The following is a 17,432-nucleotide window of genomic DNA, read 5'->3' as shown; positions in this document are numbered from 1 at the left end:
AAGTTGCCCTTGCCTCTCTGCACGCTACCGATACCCAATCGATAACAAGTAAAAAATGTGAAGTCGAAATTTTACTTCTCACTTCTGTTCCTTTTCAAGTTTTTAAAGATCTCCGTTTTTGTAATTCATTTGATTGTTTTGCTACAATTGGACTAGTCATTACTACCAAATCTTTTATGTATTGGTTTTTTGCGGGTTATGTATCATGAGATCTGCTGTTTGGTTGCACTGGCTAGGAAATTGCAGCTGTGATTAGTTGATTGCATTTGTCGTTGTGATTCGTGCTGATCGTGAATATTTCGCCGAGTTGTGATCCGTCCCCAAAACTCCCAACCCTCACCACCATGCATCGTCGCGCGGGAATCGGGGCGATCGACAAGAAGAAGATGCAGGAGGCCCGCTTCAAGGATCGGGGCGAGGAGTTGGCGGCCGACCAGCTGCGCCAGTTGTCCGGCCAGTTGGGCACGCTGCGCGACAAACTGAAGGAGTTCGCCACGCGCCACAAGAACGAAATCCGCAAGGATCCCGAATTCCGGCGCCAGTTCCAGGAGATGTGCGCCACCATCGGCGTGGACCCCCTGGCGTCCAGTAAGGGCTTCTGGAGTGAGATGCTGGGGGTGGGGGATTTTTACTACGAGCTGGGAGTGCAGATTGTGGAGATCTGCATGGCCAACAACCACAAAAACGGCGGTGAGTGAAAACGTAGGCTAGCATAACTTTTATGGGTAAACAAATAATATTTTATCTTGTTTACAAAGTTTGAAACCTTTCTAGTACTCTTAATCATGATCTTGGCCGGTTATAACACTGCCTTATTTTGTGTTTACGAATTTATTGGTGATTGTGAATTTATGGTTCAATAGTAGTTATCAATTCGGTGGTTTGGCTTATTTTTTAAATTTTACATTTTTACTTGATGGATTTGAGTTTTCACAGGACGTACAATCTTTCAACACTCTGGGATGTTTGCTTGTAGTATCTTGTGTGAAAATTGAAACTGCAGTGTTGTATAACAACTATATAATCTGTACGGAGGCATAAAAGCTGTTGAAAAATTCATTATGCGATGCGATTGCAGCGAGAAATTTTAAGTTCTAAAAAGTGAGTAAAAACTAATATATTTAATGCGCTAAAAATTTCAAAAACTATTAAAGCAGTTTATTTATATTTATTTACGTTTGCACGTTAGCGTACGGATTCGGAACTTTTGATTTGGCAAATGAGATTCGACATGTGTTCCCATGCACTACGATCGTAGTTCTTAACGTTATCCAAGTAATTTTGAGTTGTGGACTCAATGTGGAGTAGGTTTATGCTTGCTTTACTTGTACTGCTGGTAAATCAGTAATGGTAAATTACTCACGATTATTTTCAACGAAGTAACTGGGCAAATTTCTGTACTGTCCATGAAAACAGGTTTACTTGTCGTAAGATTTACGTGAATTTGGTTTACAGGCATAATGGCTTTGGATGAGCTTTTCCAGCGCCTGGTGAAGAGCCGCGGCCAGACCGGCGGCGAGCAGCTGTCCACCGACGACGTCCTGCGCGCCATGGACAAACTGAAGATCCTGGGCAACGGATTCAGTCTGATCAAGCTGCAGCGCGGCCGAATGCTGGTACAGTCCGTCCCCGGTGAGCTGAGCCTCGACCAGAACCAGGTGATGTTGGCCGCCCAGGAGACGGCGCACACCAGCGTGCGCCAACTGCAGACGTCGCTGCGCTGGCAGGAGGAGCGCGCCGCCAAAGTCCTGGAGGACATGGTCACCGGCGGGATGGCCTGGGTGGATCTGGCGCAGCGCAGTGAACCCGTCTACTGGTTCCCCAGTCTCTTCAATACCGGCACCGTCGCGCCTGATTAGAATGGACGCCGTTGTTCTGCATTTGCGCCGGCAGCAGGTACCAAGAGTTCTGGACTTTCTCTCAGTGCTTTCAAACCGTTCCACAATTTGTGTTGAATTTTTACCATGTTAATGGCACGTAAAACGTTTTTTAAAAAGCTTCTTCCTGGATTTGTAATGGTTAATTTTATTCCGCTAACAAAATCCAGAATGGTTGAATGATTACATTCTAGCTTTTCTGGATACGTGATGCTATTAGTTTTGAATACTTGTCATTTTAGATTGCTTTTACTGTATTACGAAATTTGATGTACAGCACTGGTGAATTTAATGTTAATTAAATTTAAAGCTGCAGTAAGTTATGTGAATTAACAACGTTTTTTTTCTGGTCCGTTTCCGGTTATAGCGCACGCTATAACGCTACTTAAAACGTACTGTATTGCTAATTTCACAAAAATTATTTCGTTTATTTTGTCATGGTTTTGGGTACAAGTGCAGATGGATAAGCCTACAAAAATCAGAATGCGTAAATTGCTTACCAATGATTACTTTCTCATGTTTTGTTGACGGTTGAGTAAACGGCTTAACAAAATTTTGCGAGTAAATGATCGAGTACTACTATTGTACGAATAACCTACATTAAACCTGGTTGCCATTTTCGATAAGTACCGACCTCTACCCGGTGATTAGCGTTGCGTTTGTGAACGGCCTCCGTAAAGTAGAATGACCTTATCATATCTTGCCCCACTGATACGAACAAAATGTCGTTTATCCGTGCGATTCGCTACTTGCACGACCTGATGACAGCTACATAGAAAGAAGATCACTTCTACTGAAAACTCTCTGATGGGGCATAATTCGCCAGTTTTCATGTGATAGTTGTTATGAAAATTGTGGGATAAAATTGTAAAAAAAATTCTGTTGATCAGGATTGTCATGGAGTATCTGCGGGCGATCATCCTGGTCACGACGTTAATTCTCTCGGTATTATGCCCCATTTACGGCCAGTCCCCATCAGCCCCCCGCCGTCTCTCCGGGGGGTTGTCCGTGGAGCAGATGATCCGCGGCGGCGCCTTCGGGATGTCGAATGTGGAGTATTTCGCCGATGAGATCGGTTATCTGTTTGAGGAGCAGTATCTAACGGGGCAGCCGGGCGCGGAGGGGATGTTCCACCCCCTGGCCAGTCTCCAGCGACTGCTGGTGGAGGGGCGCTGGCCGTTTCCGGGGGAGAACGGCGCCACGCAGGCCACCACCCCGGCGTCCACTCCAGCGCCGCAAGTCAGCAGTGCCTGTGCGCTGGATATGGCCAGTTTGTTGTTGGGATTGCGACAGAACTCCACGTTTGCTTTACAAGGTAACCGCAGTTATCTGCACAATTATTGCTTGTGTTTTTTTTAGAGATTTTAGCATTAAAAACAAATTTTCAAACGGAAATTCTGTTTGTATATTTCTAAATGAAATATCTAAGAAAAACCATTTTGGGGTCTACGAATCAAGTGCTAACCGGAAGTGAACAATTTTTTGGTAATGATTTAAGGAAGGAAATGTTATCAGCAGCATTACCACAATAAATGAAAAGATTAGAATTATAATTTTACTGGCGCAGCTTTTTTTCGTTCGTTTTTTGGTAGTTCAAGCTGGAATTGTAATTACTTACTTTCATATTAATGAATATATTAAATACAGTTTTGGGCTAATAGTACCCTGGTTTAGCGTAAAATTGGTATGTTAAACCGTTGCGAAGTTGTTATGGACGGATTCTTATGTGAACTGCTGCCGACGGAACTTGTCTGATTTTCAGTGGCGGACGCCGCAGCTAAACCGGCCAGCGACATTCTCCACGGCGCCCTGACCTGGCCGGGCAGCTTCAGTGAGTGCATCGCGCTGAATTCCCTACCGGAAACCAAGCGTTTATTCCAGACACACTACTGCCTGGTGGCGGTGGGCCAGACCATTCAACCACTTCCGGTCAGTCATGAATACTAGCAACAGCAATCGCGGTGTCGCTGTATGTATCAAATATTATGGACATTGTGGTACGAGGATGTCTGGTAGCCGGTAGCGCAGATATTTGCAACCGGTTATGTTCTGTAAAATGTTGATGTTTCCTGTCAATTTATAGAGTGGTTTTGTGATGATTTCGGCCAGTCCGCATATCGGTCTCTGCATGCCGCATTCCTGTAGCGATCGCGATACGGATATCCTTTTTATCATGGGTAAGTTTTTTAAAACAAATTATTTATTAATAATTTGGTTTTGTTTTCTTAACGAAATTTTAATTCTGGTTTTTTGATGGATTGTCATTTTCTAAAAATTTGTTTGGTTAATTATGTTCTTTTTTTTAATTTAGGAACGCTGTATTTTTTATTGTCATTTTTATAATTTAATTAGTTTGTTTGTCTGGGCGTTTTGTATAATTTTGGTATGATTAACAGCACTGAACCAGTTGAACGTCAGCTTGGGGAGCCGGAAACTACTTGCCAACCGTTAGCCAATGAGTACGTGTACGACACCAAGGCCATCGCCTGGATCGCCGTCTGCTGCTGCTTCCTGTTCGCTATGATAACCGGCACCGTCCTCGATGTGGCCGTAGTCCGCTACGTCCCACCCGCCCCGCGCACCGACGACGATGAGCTGCTGGTCGACACCGGTATGGAGAAGGACGCGGCGGTACAGAGGAGCACCTTCCGTGTCGATGAGGCCCACATTGTACGTTGTCTGTTTCTACTGGGAATAACACCGTCTTTCGCGGATCGGCATGAAATGTTCCGTTCTAAATTTTCTTTCTGTGTAATCTATTTAACGTTCACCTGTATGTAATCGTGTTAGTATTGTTTTGTTATTTACGTAATTAATTAATTTATTGTTTATCTTATAAACGGCACGGTTTTTATTTCGGATAACCGCATAGTTTTGACATATGTTTCAAACAGGATTTATACATAATACGGCTATACAGATATAAAGTACTTTAAGTAGAACTGTAGAAGTAATGTGTCTTTATGTGATGTATTCTGTGGGATTTATGCGGTTTTATGTCTGATTGTCGCTATTATTTTGTGTATGATTTTTATACTGCCGTACGATATGAGTTTAACAAAGTTTTTTGCAAAAACATTGCATGTGTAATGTGTAACATGCAGTTTTTAATTGGTTGTATTTTCAATTTCGCTCTTACTTTTTTTAATGTAATTTTACTTTGGAGTATTTGGAATGTTACCTATGTAATAGATACAGGTACATAATTTAATATTGCAGGTGGTGCGTATTCTGTTGGCATTCTCCCTGTACACCAACGGCATGAACCTGCTGAGCACCAAGAGTGTCCGGGCGCCGGGCATCCAGGATCTGGCGTGTCTGCACGGGATCCGCTTCCTGACCATGGGCTGGGTCATTCTGGCCCATACACACGTCTTCGCCATACCCGTCTACTGTAATGTCACTGTATTTATTTGTAGTTATCATGTAAATACAACGGTTAAATTCAATTTAATGGTTAAGTACATAATATCTACTCGGCTGTAACTTTTTGATATGCCGATAACGTAATTGCAGCGCATCAGCGGCTTTCAGACCGCTGTAAAATCTCCTGAAATATTTACTGGATTTAAAAGATTACAGATTCGGTTATCATTATCGCGGGTGACCGTCATATTATTTTTGCTGCAGCGAACATTCTGGATGGATTAACGGTTCTGTCGGACTTTTGGGATCACACCGTCTCCAATGCCTTCGTCGCCGTTGACACGTTCTTCACCATCAGGTAAATCATTATTTCCTCCCTACGCCCAGGTCTCTTCATTTTGTACTTTACAGATACATAGTTTGTTTATTTGCTGTACTTTTTTTCTTGTATCATTGCTTGACTGCCATTCATCTTGTGTTACTTAATCGTATTCGTAGTATTACGCAGCAAAAATCGTAAGTCGGTAAAGTCGGGACTCGGTACATATTACCCAGTAGGTTCACTTTGTCGCTAAACCTAAAAAATGAAAATTTTGAATATTGAAAATTTAAGAGCCATGAACGGTGAAGGTGTGAAGCATGCTAAAAAATTCATAAATAAATCAATAAATTATAGATCAGTCAATAGAATAGGATCAGTCAAGAGAGGCATAGGAAAAACATAAGAAACCAGTCAATAAGCCTTTTAGTTATTCAGTAAATTGCTGTTTGAAGAGGTGTGCATTATGCGTGAGTGTAAAGGTTAATTGGATTTTCTTGGTGTCGGTAGTGGGTTTCTGGTGACGTACATTACCCTAAAGAAACTGATGGCGCGTCCGCGTACCCACTGGTCGTTTTGGCCGGTGTTCTACGTGCACCGTTTCTGGCGTCTGACCCCGCCCTACATGCTGCTGCTGGGCCTGTACGTCTCGCTGTACGCCTACACCGGCGCCGGGCCGTGGTGGCCCTTCTCCGGACCGGAAGTGGACGCCTGCCGTAACACGTGGTACGCCAACTTCTTCTACATCAACAACGTCTACAAAGACCAGGAAATGGTGGGCGTGGTGTATTGTACTTGTTTGTACTGTTGGTTGACATCCTCTTCCCCTCATTATATGCAAAATCGGCGTATGAAATCAAAGAAAATAAGTAACGCGATTAGATTAAGAGTTAAGCATGATTTTAGAAAAAGTAGTCAAATTAACGAAATTTTTCGGTAAAGAATTTCTCAATCTAATGGTAGAAGAAGTTGGCGTACCAAGTGTTGCGGCAGGCGTCCACTTCCGGTCCTGTTTAATTCTTTATTTAATGTGTTTATGCTTAATTTATTGGCTTTTGCGAGAACATTAATTCTTTACCCAACACAGATTCATATTACAGTGAAGTGCTTAACCGTTTAATATCTATGTAATTTTTAATCCGTGGTATTAATTATTTTATTAATCATTATGCAAGTAGTGTTCTAATTATTAGTCCGTGGTATTATTTTTTTATTAATCCTTATGCAAGTAGTGTTCTAATTATTAATCCGTGGTCTTACCTTTTTTTAGCAGTCCTTGATAATTATTGTCCTCGTATTTTGGTCATCGATACGATACGATACGATACGATACGATACGATACGATACGATACGATACGATACGATACGATACGATAGAGTTCGATTTTATAGAGTTCAGAGTTTTATAGAGTTGTATATACGATTTTATAGAGTTCAGTAGGAAATGTAAGTTTGGTGTTGTGTTACAGTGTATGAATTGGACTTGGTACATGGCCAACGACATGCAGTTCTACATCATCAGTCCCATTTTCCTGTATCTCTTTTCCAAGAACAAGAAACTGGGCATTGTCGCCGTGCTGGCCGCCCTGGGGGCGCACATTGCCGTCACTGCCGTCATTTCCCACCACTACGCCCTGCCCATTAGCCAGTTCGGCAGCAACCTCAGTGATCCGTGAGTTTTTTGTCTCCTTGTTTCGTGGCTGATTAATATTTTGTTTCGCTGAATGTCTGTGTGTATTTAATGTTTTTACCGTGTTGATAACTAACGATTACGAGTTTTCATGGCATCGTGTTTATGTTATTGTTTATGGTGTTGCAGGATGAGCCAACAAAATGCCCTTAACTACAGTGTGTATTATTATTTCAAGCCCTGGACCCGCATCGGGTGAGTGGTGACTCCCGGAAATTCATTCCGTTTGTATCAGGCAACGGCTGTTTATTTAATCTCTCCGTATTGTGCTTCTGCAGACCGTATCTGATTGGAATTCTCCTGGGATTTTTGATTGTATCCAAACCGGAGCTCAAACTGAAATCCGTATACACGACGCTGCTGTGGATTTTCTCCATTGGAATATGTAAGCGAAAAATATTAGCAGCATTTAAATGAAGAAAGTTATCATAGAGTGACTAAAACAATGGAAGTAATATATCTTGCGGTTAATTTATTAACGAAAATTACAATAAAATTTGATAACAATTTTTTTTATAATATATTGATGGAAATTGGAATGAAATTGGTTAATTTACTGATTAAAAATAAATAAACATTTACCGAGGAAATATTAAAAAAACATAAGAGCTGTTTTTGGACACAGATACGTGCTTCATTCAGCCTGAATTATTTTTTATTACCGGGAAAGCTATTTCAGCTGATTCGCGCTTCGGTTTATGTTAAATTATTTTCGTTGAGTTTTATTTTGATAAAAAACTTCTGTTAATAGTTGTCAGCATCGTGTACGGCACGTATCCCAACGACAACGGCGCGCCTTTCTCCAACAACCTGGCCAGCGCCTACAACGCCCTGCACCGCACCGCCTGGGCGGTCGGCCTGTCCTGGCTGATCGCCGCCTGCATCTACGGCTACGGCGGCCCCGTCAACGTCTTCCTGTCATTCCGCGGCTTCATCCCGCTGTCCCGGCTGACGTACTGCGCCTATCTGATCCACCCCATGGTCATCTTCCACCAGTACTACATCATGACGTCACCGCTGCGCTACGACAAGTACACCATGACCTACTATTTCTTCGGGCATGTCTGCATCACCATGGGATTGGCCGCGGTGGTCTCGCTGGCCTTCGAGGTGCCCATGATGCAGCTGGAGAAGCTGCTCTTTCGGAAGCTGAAGCTTAGTTGATACCGGCCGCCTCCCGGGGGGGTCGGGGTTTTGTCTGTGATTGCACGCGCGTGAGATTGTTTTTGATTGGAATTTGGTTTCTTGTTAAGAAGATTTTTCCGGTTGATGCGTATTTTGTTCAGTGATCGATATATATTTCTAAAACGTTTTGTTCGATGTTTTCCGTCGGAACGAAGCACGTTAACCAAAACTGAAAAATACGATGATATGCTGTGTTGTAATTATCATATTGTCGTGAAATAATTAGTCAATAACGTGCCGGTAAAAGCTTATTTGCAATAAAAACAAGTTGAAATACTGTAATTATATTATGGCGAAAGGAAACAGCGACGAAGTGGCAATAAAATAAAATTTTGGTTATTTACATACTTTTACGTGCTCATGATAATTGGCTGTACAACAATTTAATCGTAAGAACAATACGACGTACAAAATGTACCGGTAAACGTATTGTACTCTATATATGCGTACGACGACATAATTTGTAATTTGTTCGATTTATTTTTGTCTTTGGTTTGGCTTTGGATTCTAAAAAATCTTTATCCGTTCAAGCAGAAAATTGTAAGAAAAAATCTGAGATAAAAGTTAAAATTTGTATCTTTTGACGGCAGTCGGAACTACACGGGTTGACAGTAACCTTTCCGTCCCAGTGTTATCGCACAATCCGACGACACGCGGCAAACGTGTCCGGGAAAGCTGACTTGGCATTTTGAATCACTGTCACACGACTATAAACCAAAAATGCGGTAACCTTTTCAGTTAATTGTTCGCGATTTTGGAACATGTTTTTACCCATGCATCGGCTGCCGCTGCGCCCAGATCAGTCCAACATGTACACTTTCCCCCGATACACGTCGTGCCGGCATCGCGACAATCTTTGGCTAAAATGCATGTTTCATCCTTTGCTGAGAAAAAAACGCACCGGTTAAAAAGCGACTTAGAAAAAATGCCGGTGACCTTTTTAACACTTACCGGTAACCACACCGCAGAGGGCGACCAGGAGCACGATCAGAGCGAGGATCGACTGCATTGTGTAGTAAAGAGAATTTCGGTACTGATTTCTCCAGTGTTCCGGAAGTATGTGGTGAGAATAAGTGCAGTCGGTTCCGAATTATATATACCTGCGCGTTTTGTTTTGTTTTTTGTAAAACGCTGTGCAGTTGGCCGTTCAGACGATGATTCATTGATTACATCACATCATATGTGGCGGATGTTTGTATATGATTAAAACAGTGAAGAGGACCGGTTGGATGCTGCTGCCGCAGCTGATGTAACCATGTAGCGACCAGCGAGACAGTGAAGACGGGACGGCAATGTACCGGAAAACAAGCAAAACAACCGGCAGCATCGGTGTCGTAAAGGCTGTGTGTTCTGCCAGCGGTGTATCTACCGTAGACTCTAGAGTCTGTTCGGTAGGGTGGTCATGTAATCGGTACAGTATTCGGCCAATTTGCTGGTGATTCTGATTATGAGTGTGTTGGAATTCTGTACTTCCGCTCAAGAATCTCCCACAGCAATATTGCACAGAAATTCCTTTCTCACCCAGTTAAATGTATCTTCTAAATATATTAAACCTAGCCACGCTGCTGGGAAATGCTGTTGATAATATGACAAATCAATAGAATCTTCTTGTGATGGTAGGTAAGCAAGTTTAAGTGCGCATTTACGGTAACATACAGCAAAAATAACTTTTCTTCCGGTAGACAAAAACTGTCAAAGGTGTCACTATCTATGTACTCTGTACTGGTATAGTAACGTCCTATTGTAACTCTAATAAAAAATTGATCAATAAGCACGCAGACGGTATATATTGTTCGGCAGAGATTTTTAAGCAATACTGGTACCTTTAGCCCCGCCCCCTTTAGTTAGCCCCGCTGTACTTACTATGCAGTCTCAAGTTTAAACAGTAACAAAATAAAATTTGTTCCCGGTAGAGCAGTCCGGCTCTCGAGCAGAGTGCCTTTATCAACAGCAAAACTGGTGCGCTGCTTTAACGAATCCGTAGAAAGTCTTGCTCCAGTCAATTTTGATTTCCGGCTCATAAATAGTGCTCATTTAAAACCCGTTTAAACAGTAACAGAAACTATGACTACTTGGACCAAAGAATATAAAAAAAGTGGCTGTTGTCACTTCCCTACGCCCCCTTCGGCTGCTGCCACTCCCTTAATTTAAAAAGTTAGAGTACTGTATATTTTGCCACCACCTTTCACAGCCTTTTTAAGTGTCGTCACCCCTCAGCCAGTTTCTATCAGACTTCGTCGCTACACTGATCTCTCATCCAACAATGTCTTAGAAAAAAGAAACGCACGAGTATGTACAGTAGAAAGAAATACCAAGAACTTGACGTTTTCGTTTTTTATGCTGCAGTATTTTGTGAATATTACCACTTGAGGTTGGACTGGACCGATCGGTTTTACTGGCTTTATCGAACAGCGTTAAGCCAGTTTTGAAGTCCATTGTAAATCAGCAGCGTTTAGCACCTTTCTCTGCCAATGTTGGCTGGGACATGACAGAAAAAGAGCCGCTGGTGGCAAGACTAAATTATAAGCAATAAATTGAAAGGGTGGTGGCAATAATCACAGCTGGGTGTAAGGGGAGTGAAAATAGTCACAGCCACGAATATAAACGGCATCTTATCTCTAAAAATGTGGTTTTCGACTGCTTGAAGAAAATAATAAGTGCCTACAATTGGGTTACCTGCGGTGTTAAATTTTCATTAGTAGAAGTACAAGTGCATACAGAAGCATCCCATTATAAAAGATAGAGTACAGTCTGTAGATGCCCAACCCTAGCATTGCACAAATTGAAATAGATCTGTAGATTCCGTGCAATATATTTGTCATAAGAAAGTAACGTACAAGAGCATCAGAGGTACTTCAGTGCATAAGAAAGTAACATATACGAGTAAAAATTGATAGCTAATCCTCTCGTGTTTCCGCGGCGCTCCCAGGAACTCATAACATCCTGATAAAAGAGGTTTCGCATACGTATCCGCCCTTCAGTGCTCTAAAGATCAAGGAAGATTTAGTGGCATAACATCCTCTCTGTTTGGCTGCGAAGGTCTGATTGGAAAAGTGACTCCGACGACATGAGCCGTCAACAAGGCGTGTTTAATTACTGAAAGTCAGATGTTATTCTGCAAACACAGACTTCAACCTTATTACCGCCAGATGAAGCGTTAGAAGAAAACAGCAAGCCGGCAACTCACAAAATTGAAGTTTAGTAGAGCAGAAAACCGTACGTAATACTGATGAAAAACAGCAGCGTTCCGGGAACGGAGAGGATTTAGTTTTAATTTTAACCGGATAACTAGGCTCAGAGTAAGACGAAAGCACGCTGTATTTGTCGGTGTAAAGGAAAAACAAGCTGCCTGAACTTCCGACACCTATCACTGTCTAATCATTATTGTTTTTCTCAGATTACAGTAACTTTATGGTTATTCGACATTCTGGACATGTAAAGCGCTGACAGCGCGTTTTGAATGTCACCTTTTCCTCTTCATCCAATCGCCATCAACATTGACCTTTAAAGAGATATCTGGAGCAGATATCTGCGCTGTTATTGTCGATGTTAAAAACGTGCACAACTATTATTAGCCCGCAGTTATGAGTTATAATGTATCGCAGTTTCATAATACGACGGAATGGGACATTCTCATCCACGAATTCAACCAGCAGTGGGCGGCCGAGCGCACACTCAACTACGTGTTTTGTGCCGTTATGACCGTTCTGGCTGTGTTTGGCACATTGGCTAACATTGTGGTAAGAAAGTTGGCAAAATATTGTTAAGAAATATGAATTTGCTAGTAAGAAGCTACTTATGCTGTGGCGTTTCAATTTTCGTTAACCGCCTTTGGCTTATGATGTTCGGAATATGCAGTATGTAACAACCAATATGAGCATGTGAGATTGAACAACTGCGAACGGCGTAAGGAAAAAATATATTATGTGCCACGAAGTTGATAAAGTCAAATACTGCACAATTTTGAAAGATAAATAGTCCGAGGGCACTGTTTTCACGGTGGCTTAGAGTCAAGGATGCAAATCTGTATTTAGTAACGCAGAACAATCCCGTATGGTTATTACTGTATTGCATGAAAAAGCGCATGACATTTTGTACTCTAGCGTATTCGTAAAGCGTATGACATTTTATTTATCAGGTATTGCTGTCCTTTGTCATTCTCAAAGAACTCCACCAGATCCAGTATGCGTTCGTCGGCAATTTGGCCGCTGCTGACCTCATCATCACAGCTTTCATTATTCCCGCCAACATTGTCGGTAAGTGAGCGGTGGGACGTACGGGAGAGCCTCCAGGCCAGAAACATGACTGAGTGGTTCTTCTAATTAAAAGGGACCATGGCAGGACCGCGTTTCTTCCGTGACAATCCCTGGTTCTGCGAAATGGACGGGACAATCTGCGCTACGGCTTGTGCCGGCTCCGTGTGGTGCATCATGGCAATCAGTGTAGAAAGGTCAGTTTCGGCAATTTTTATTAGTAAACTATTTCGAACCTGTATACCAAATTAATACATTCAACAAGAAAGAATCATCATAAAGGAAACCAGCGTGCGGTAGCTTATTAACATATGCTCATTTTTTTTACTGCTCAGCATTAATTTTTAGCCTACGATGTAGGATGTAGCGTAAGAGCTTTGTTTTACTACATACAGCTCCAATTTAGCGCTTCTCTGTTCGCGTCTACTGATGACTACTTCAGTTGGAAAAGTGAGAAGCAGAAGTACTGTACATCCAACGCGCATAAATATCGGCCGATCTTCACTTTTTTTGTCATAAATGCATTATAAGCGGCACATTTGTACATGTTAATATGAATCGGTCTCGTTTCAGGTTGTAAATACGATAATAGCCGAAAAACGCTGAAGAATAATAGGCCATACTGATTTACAAAAAAATTCCCATTCTTAGGTACATCTGTATCTGCCATTATTCATTGCATATCAAGCTCTTTACGGTACCCCGCACCATCTTCATTATCCTTCTCCTCTGGATGATCGCCCATCTAATCCATCTACCCAATCTCATCGGCTGGGGCGTGACTGCCTACTCCGATGACCTTTATCTCTGCACCACCGAACTGCACGTTTGGTCCTACTCCATCTTCTTCGGCTCTTGGGCCATCCTCATCCCCATTCTGATCAGTTTCTACGCTTATGTCCAGATTTATCTGCGCGTCCGGAACAGTCGGGCGGTCCGTCGGCGGGCCGTGGCGCCCTCCCGGTCATCGGGAAATTCGCATCCTGGATCCGTTCCCGATCCAGCAGGGAGTTTCCGTACGGAGATGGCGCTGCTGAAGGCGTTGTTCAACGTTTTTCTCATCTTTCTGGTCTCGTGGATTCTGATTGGATTCTTCTTCGTCGGGCGCGCCTGGATTGCTTTTCCCAAGACGTACAATTTTGTGGCGCTGGTGTTGTCGCACGGAAGTAGTGCGACGAATTCGGCAATCTATTTCTGGATGACGGATACGCTGCAGATTACACGACAGGGATGTCGGAGATTATGGCGGGGAATGTGGGCGGAGCCGGCGCTGCCTGCAAGCGGTTTCGGCAAAACGGGAAATAGCCGGCATACCGGTCATTCCGCGTCGACATAGCATTCGGTTAAATGGCAAGATAACGTCTGACCATACTGTATTTATACTTCCTGTACAGATAAAATGGCCCTCGCTATTTTATCTGTACCATTGCTATAACACTCGTAAATTATTTACCCTTCATAATCTGGTTTTTATTGTTTTTGCTTTGAAATAAACCGCTTACGGTTTCAAACTGCTGTATGGAAAAACCTTTAGGGATGACATAAATCGCAAAGCAGTTGGCTCAAAAGCATTCATCCGTTACACGTCTTCGAACTGTACAGGCCACTCTTGTGGCTTACGACTGTTGGATTCGTTGAATATCCGCCACCCTGATATTGTTTTAATAGTTTGGCTGGATTTTCGAGGTGTTGTTAGTGACTCTTGTCGCTTAGCTCCGCAATCAGCAATGCGTACCCGAAGACGCCGCATGCAATCTGCAAAACATACTTATTCCAAACAAACGAGGTTCCTTTTAAATTGTGCGGTTCTACGTATTACGCTTACAGGTTATAATTTAAACATGTACTCAAAAAAATCACTTGACGTTCATTTAGGATAGGAACACGCATTACCGCGACAGCTTTCTCACGATCCACTAGCACTCCACCAAAGGTTATTTGTGGTTGCAGAGCAGTGATTTGTTGTAAGTGCCGCTGTACCATTTCCGTAATACCGGACGACGATCTTTTAAAGGTTGCAATCTGGCGGAGTGCACTGACAACGCTCCCTGCCTTAAAAAGTATAAAAAAATAATACTCACAAAACTGGAGTAGCCTAAAATGTGAATACAGACTGTACTGGCTGAAAATTTAGCAAATTTTAAACAAATTGTCAAGGTCAGTATATTTTGGAAAGACTGTTCTAGGGACGACGCAGCAGATTCTTTTGGACAAAATAACTGTTGGCGGAAAAAAATTATGGCATTGAATTGCTAGGTTGTGGCACTGCTAAAGAATACAAGATATTCTTTAATCTTGTCTGTTAAAACGTTCATATCATAATGTTCAAACTTGAGAGTGCCTCGAGGTCTTACCTGCGCAACGAATAAACTAGACTAAATTAAAGTAAATTAATTTACTAACAGATCGACCTTACCTTCTCGTTTACATACACCAGCGCCAACAAATGTGCCGGGGTCATAACGCAGTAGGACGAAAAACACACCCAACGGTATGTCGTTGTATTGCGCCGCTGCATTATATCATCCAGGATAATCTGCACGTATACCATGGTGCCGAGCATGGTTTCCGTAAAGGTCAACAGATGTACCAGCGCCAGGCGTCGGTTGTAAGAATCCAAGCGCTGCGCCACTCTTAAATGCAGATCCAGTACACGCTGAACCAGGCGCTCACTGGTGGGCGTGGCCAGTGACAGGGACTGGATATGCTGCCGTAATGCATCGAAAGTCAAACCTTCCATGACGGGAAACACGATCAGTAAGCACAGAACAATAGTGTATCCGACCAACGACAAAAGCAGGATAAAACAGATACAAGCGACCATAGGTTTACCGTAACCACCAAAAATGTAGTAATATTTGATAGGTAGAGATGCCGCTATATACGGCACGGTTAAGACTGTATTGGTTAGCAAAAACAGAATGGGAGATACGAGAAAAAGACAGGCGGACAGTGACACTATTTTCATCACGTGGAGCGGCTCAATGAAAACCGACAATGAATCCACAATAGCATGAGCAGTGCCCGGTAGAAAACCGGCAATTCGCCAAATGTGTATTGCGTAGAATAAGCGGGTTAGCGGGAAAAGCAGCGGACCCGGTAGAGCCAGGATGGTCCGTGATAATGTCTTACGGATCAGATCCGTCTCCTTGATCAAGTAAGCGACATAGAGTACGTTGGCGGAGAATTGCAGGATCAGAGAAAGAACCATGGTACAATGAATGGCATAGCGTATCCAGCGTCTTGTAGCGATGGCGTTGCTGGGATAGCAGAAGTATCCGCATAAATGCAGAAGGCCCAACCAACAGGCGTTATGGATTCTGAGGACTTTCTGCAGCACATCAGATCTAGCAGGCATTTTGCTGTAGTGTACATGCAGTTTTCTAACACTGAATGTAAAATAATCTTTAACCTAAGTACGCCTACAATAGGAGAATTCGCCATAGCAAGACAGTGTTTTTCATTTTCCGGCTGCTGTTTTCAGTATGTTCCTGTTTGTGCATAAATGCACCGAAGCAGAGCTTGTCTGATCTGGTAACCCAGCGTTCTACATAGCAGATCCATTTATATTGTCGCATATGCCACTCTTCTGCCAACTTTTGCCTTGCTCAGCTGTAGTTGCGGTTATCGTTATCGAAAACAGTTAATTTTATTGTGCAACAGAGACACAGACAGGAATCGTGTTCGCATTTGAGTACGACACCTGTCGGCTGTCAAAGTGATACTGATACGGTTTCTCTAATGGTACGCGGTAACTCCCGCGAGTTCATAACACAACCGTCTCCAACGATCCGCTGTATTGAATTTATAATACACTGCGTCGGTTGCGGTGTTGTGAATTCTCCTGTGCAAGTCGTTAAAGGTTGGGAAGTGCAAACATAAACCAAGCAGTCTACCATGCTTTTAGGACTGCATGTTTGTGTTCCGTCCGTCAGGAACGCAAACACTGACGGAACACAAACATATAGTCCTAAAATTTAGGCACAGTACTTTTTATGCAGGCCACCCAAAATGTACGAAAGCAACGGAAACGCCGATTACGGACGCTGTGTACGCAAAAGTCAGCGCGGTGGGGACTCGCTGGGTTAGTACTCTGACTTATCCGCATCACGATTCACAGCTTCTTACGCATGCAAGTCGGTTGGTTTTGGCTTAGGCTTCCTGGGTTGACAAGGATGAATATGTAAGATCATGAAGTGAATTCGAAAGTTGTGAATGAGGGCAACAAAGCAAAATGGCTGTATTAGGAATCAGCGAGGCATTTCCATAAAACGCCGTGACATTATATGAAGATGACTTGTCATTTGATTCGAAGGAGATGCAAAAGTATTAATTTTCGAAAGCTGCATACAACAGAGAAGTCGCCAAAGAATGTTCTCGTCATATACATTCTGCGTAAACTTATGGATGGTTTTAATATGCGCTTTCTAGATTTTTTTGCGACCTATTAGAATTATCTGTAGTGAAAGCTGTTTTTAAGTCCTGTGTCCGCAATGAAGCTGCCAAAACCTGAGGGTCGCAGTAATATCGTAATATCTTGTATTACCCACCAATGAGGGCGCACAAAACCAACTAACAATCGTAAATATCAACAAGCGTGACAAAACTGGAATACTGCTACCGCAGTTGCCAGGCTGGACATACAGGACACCAAGGCACTATAGACACTATATCTCGTGACATCACACTACGATACAGAATCCAAATCTATTGCTGCGTACGCCACAATCGGGGTGTGCAC

General features: G+C 42.8%; 4 protein-coding genes across 4 annotated transcripts; 3 read left to right on the top strand and 1 right to left on the bottom strand.

Moving 5' to 3' along the window:
• Positions 1–92: 92 nt before the first annotated feature.
• Positions 93–2,220, top strand: LOC129595876 (vacuolar-sorting protein SNF8-like). The gene is made up of 2 exons (XM_055493010.1): positions 93–690; positions 1,456–2,220. Exons 1-2 carry the CDS (start codon positions 345–347, stop codon positions 1,857–1,859), a joined length of 750 nt encoding a protein of 249 aa, XP_055348985.1. The 5' UTR covers positions 93–344; the 3' UTR covers positions 1,860–2,220.
• Positions 2,221–2,633: 413 nt separating this feature from the next.
• Positions 2,634–8,712, top strand: LOC129591582 (nose resistant to fluoxetine protein 6-like). Its single transcript, XM_055487274.1, is given in 12 exon segments — positions 2,634–3,192; positions 3,640–3,806; positions 3,961–4,054; positions 4,274–4,324; positions 4,327–4,547; positions 5,097–5,271; positions 5,508–5,601; positions 6,073–6,337; positions 7,033–7,235; positions 7,383–7,448; positions 7,532–7,638; positions 8,005–8,712. Coding segments are annotated over 12 exon segments (2,274 nt in total). The 5' UTR covers positions 2,634–2,774; the 3' UTR covers positions 8,418–8,712.
• A 219-nt stretch (positions 8,713–8,931) lies between these two features.
• On the bottom strand, positions 8,932–9,486 carry LOC129591574 (uncharacterized). The gene is made up of 3 exons (XM_055487260.1): positions 9,390–9,486; positions 9,210–9,322; positions 8,932–9,145 (listed from the first exon to the last, which is right to left on the bottom strand). The coding sequence occupies exons 1-3, from the start codon at positions 9,445–9,447 to the stop codon at positions 9,035–9,037; spliced, it is 282 nt and encodes a 93-aa protein (XP_055343235.1). The 5' UTR covers positions 9,448–9,486; the 3' UTR covers positions 8,932–9,034.
• Positions 9,487–12,022: 2,536 nt separating this feature from the next.
• Positions 12,023–14,027, top strand: LOC129592956 (alpha-1A adrenergic receptor-like). Its single transcript, XM_055489118.1, has 4 exons — positions 12,023–12,178; positions 12,577–12,694; positions 12,780–12,888; positions 13,343–14,027. The coding sequence occupies exons 1-4, from the start codon at positions 12,023–12,025 to the stop codon at positions 14,025–14,027; spliced, it is 1,068 nt and encodes a 355-aa protein (XP_055345093.1).
• Positions 14,028–17,432: the final 3,405 nt, after the last annotated feature.

This window comes from Paramacrobiotus metropolitanus, unplaced genomic scaffold, assembly GCF_019649055.1.
Source record: "Paramacrobiotus metropolitanus isolate TYO unplaced genomic scaffold, Prichtersi_v1.0 Parri_scaffold0000003, whole genome shotgun sequence".
Classification (NCBI taxonomy): Eukaryota; Metazoa; Tardigrada; class Eutardigrada; order Parachela; family Macrobiotidae; genus Paramacrobiotus; species Paramacrobiotus metropolitanus.
The sequence above is the reverse complement of the archived record's forward strand: the minus strand, read 5'-3'. Positions and strand labels throughout refer to the sequence as shown.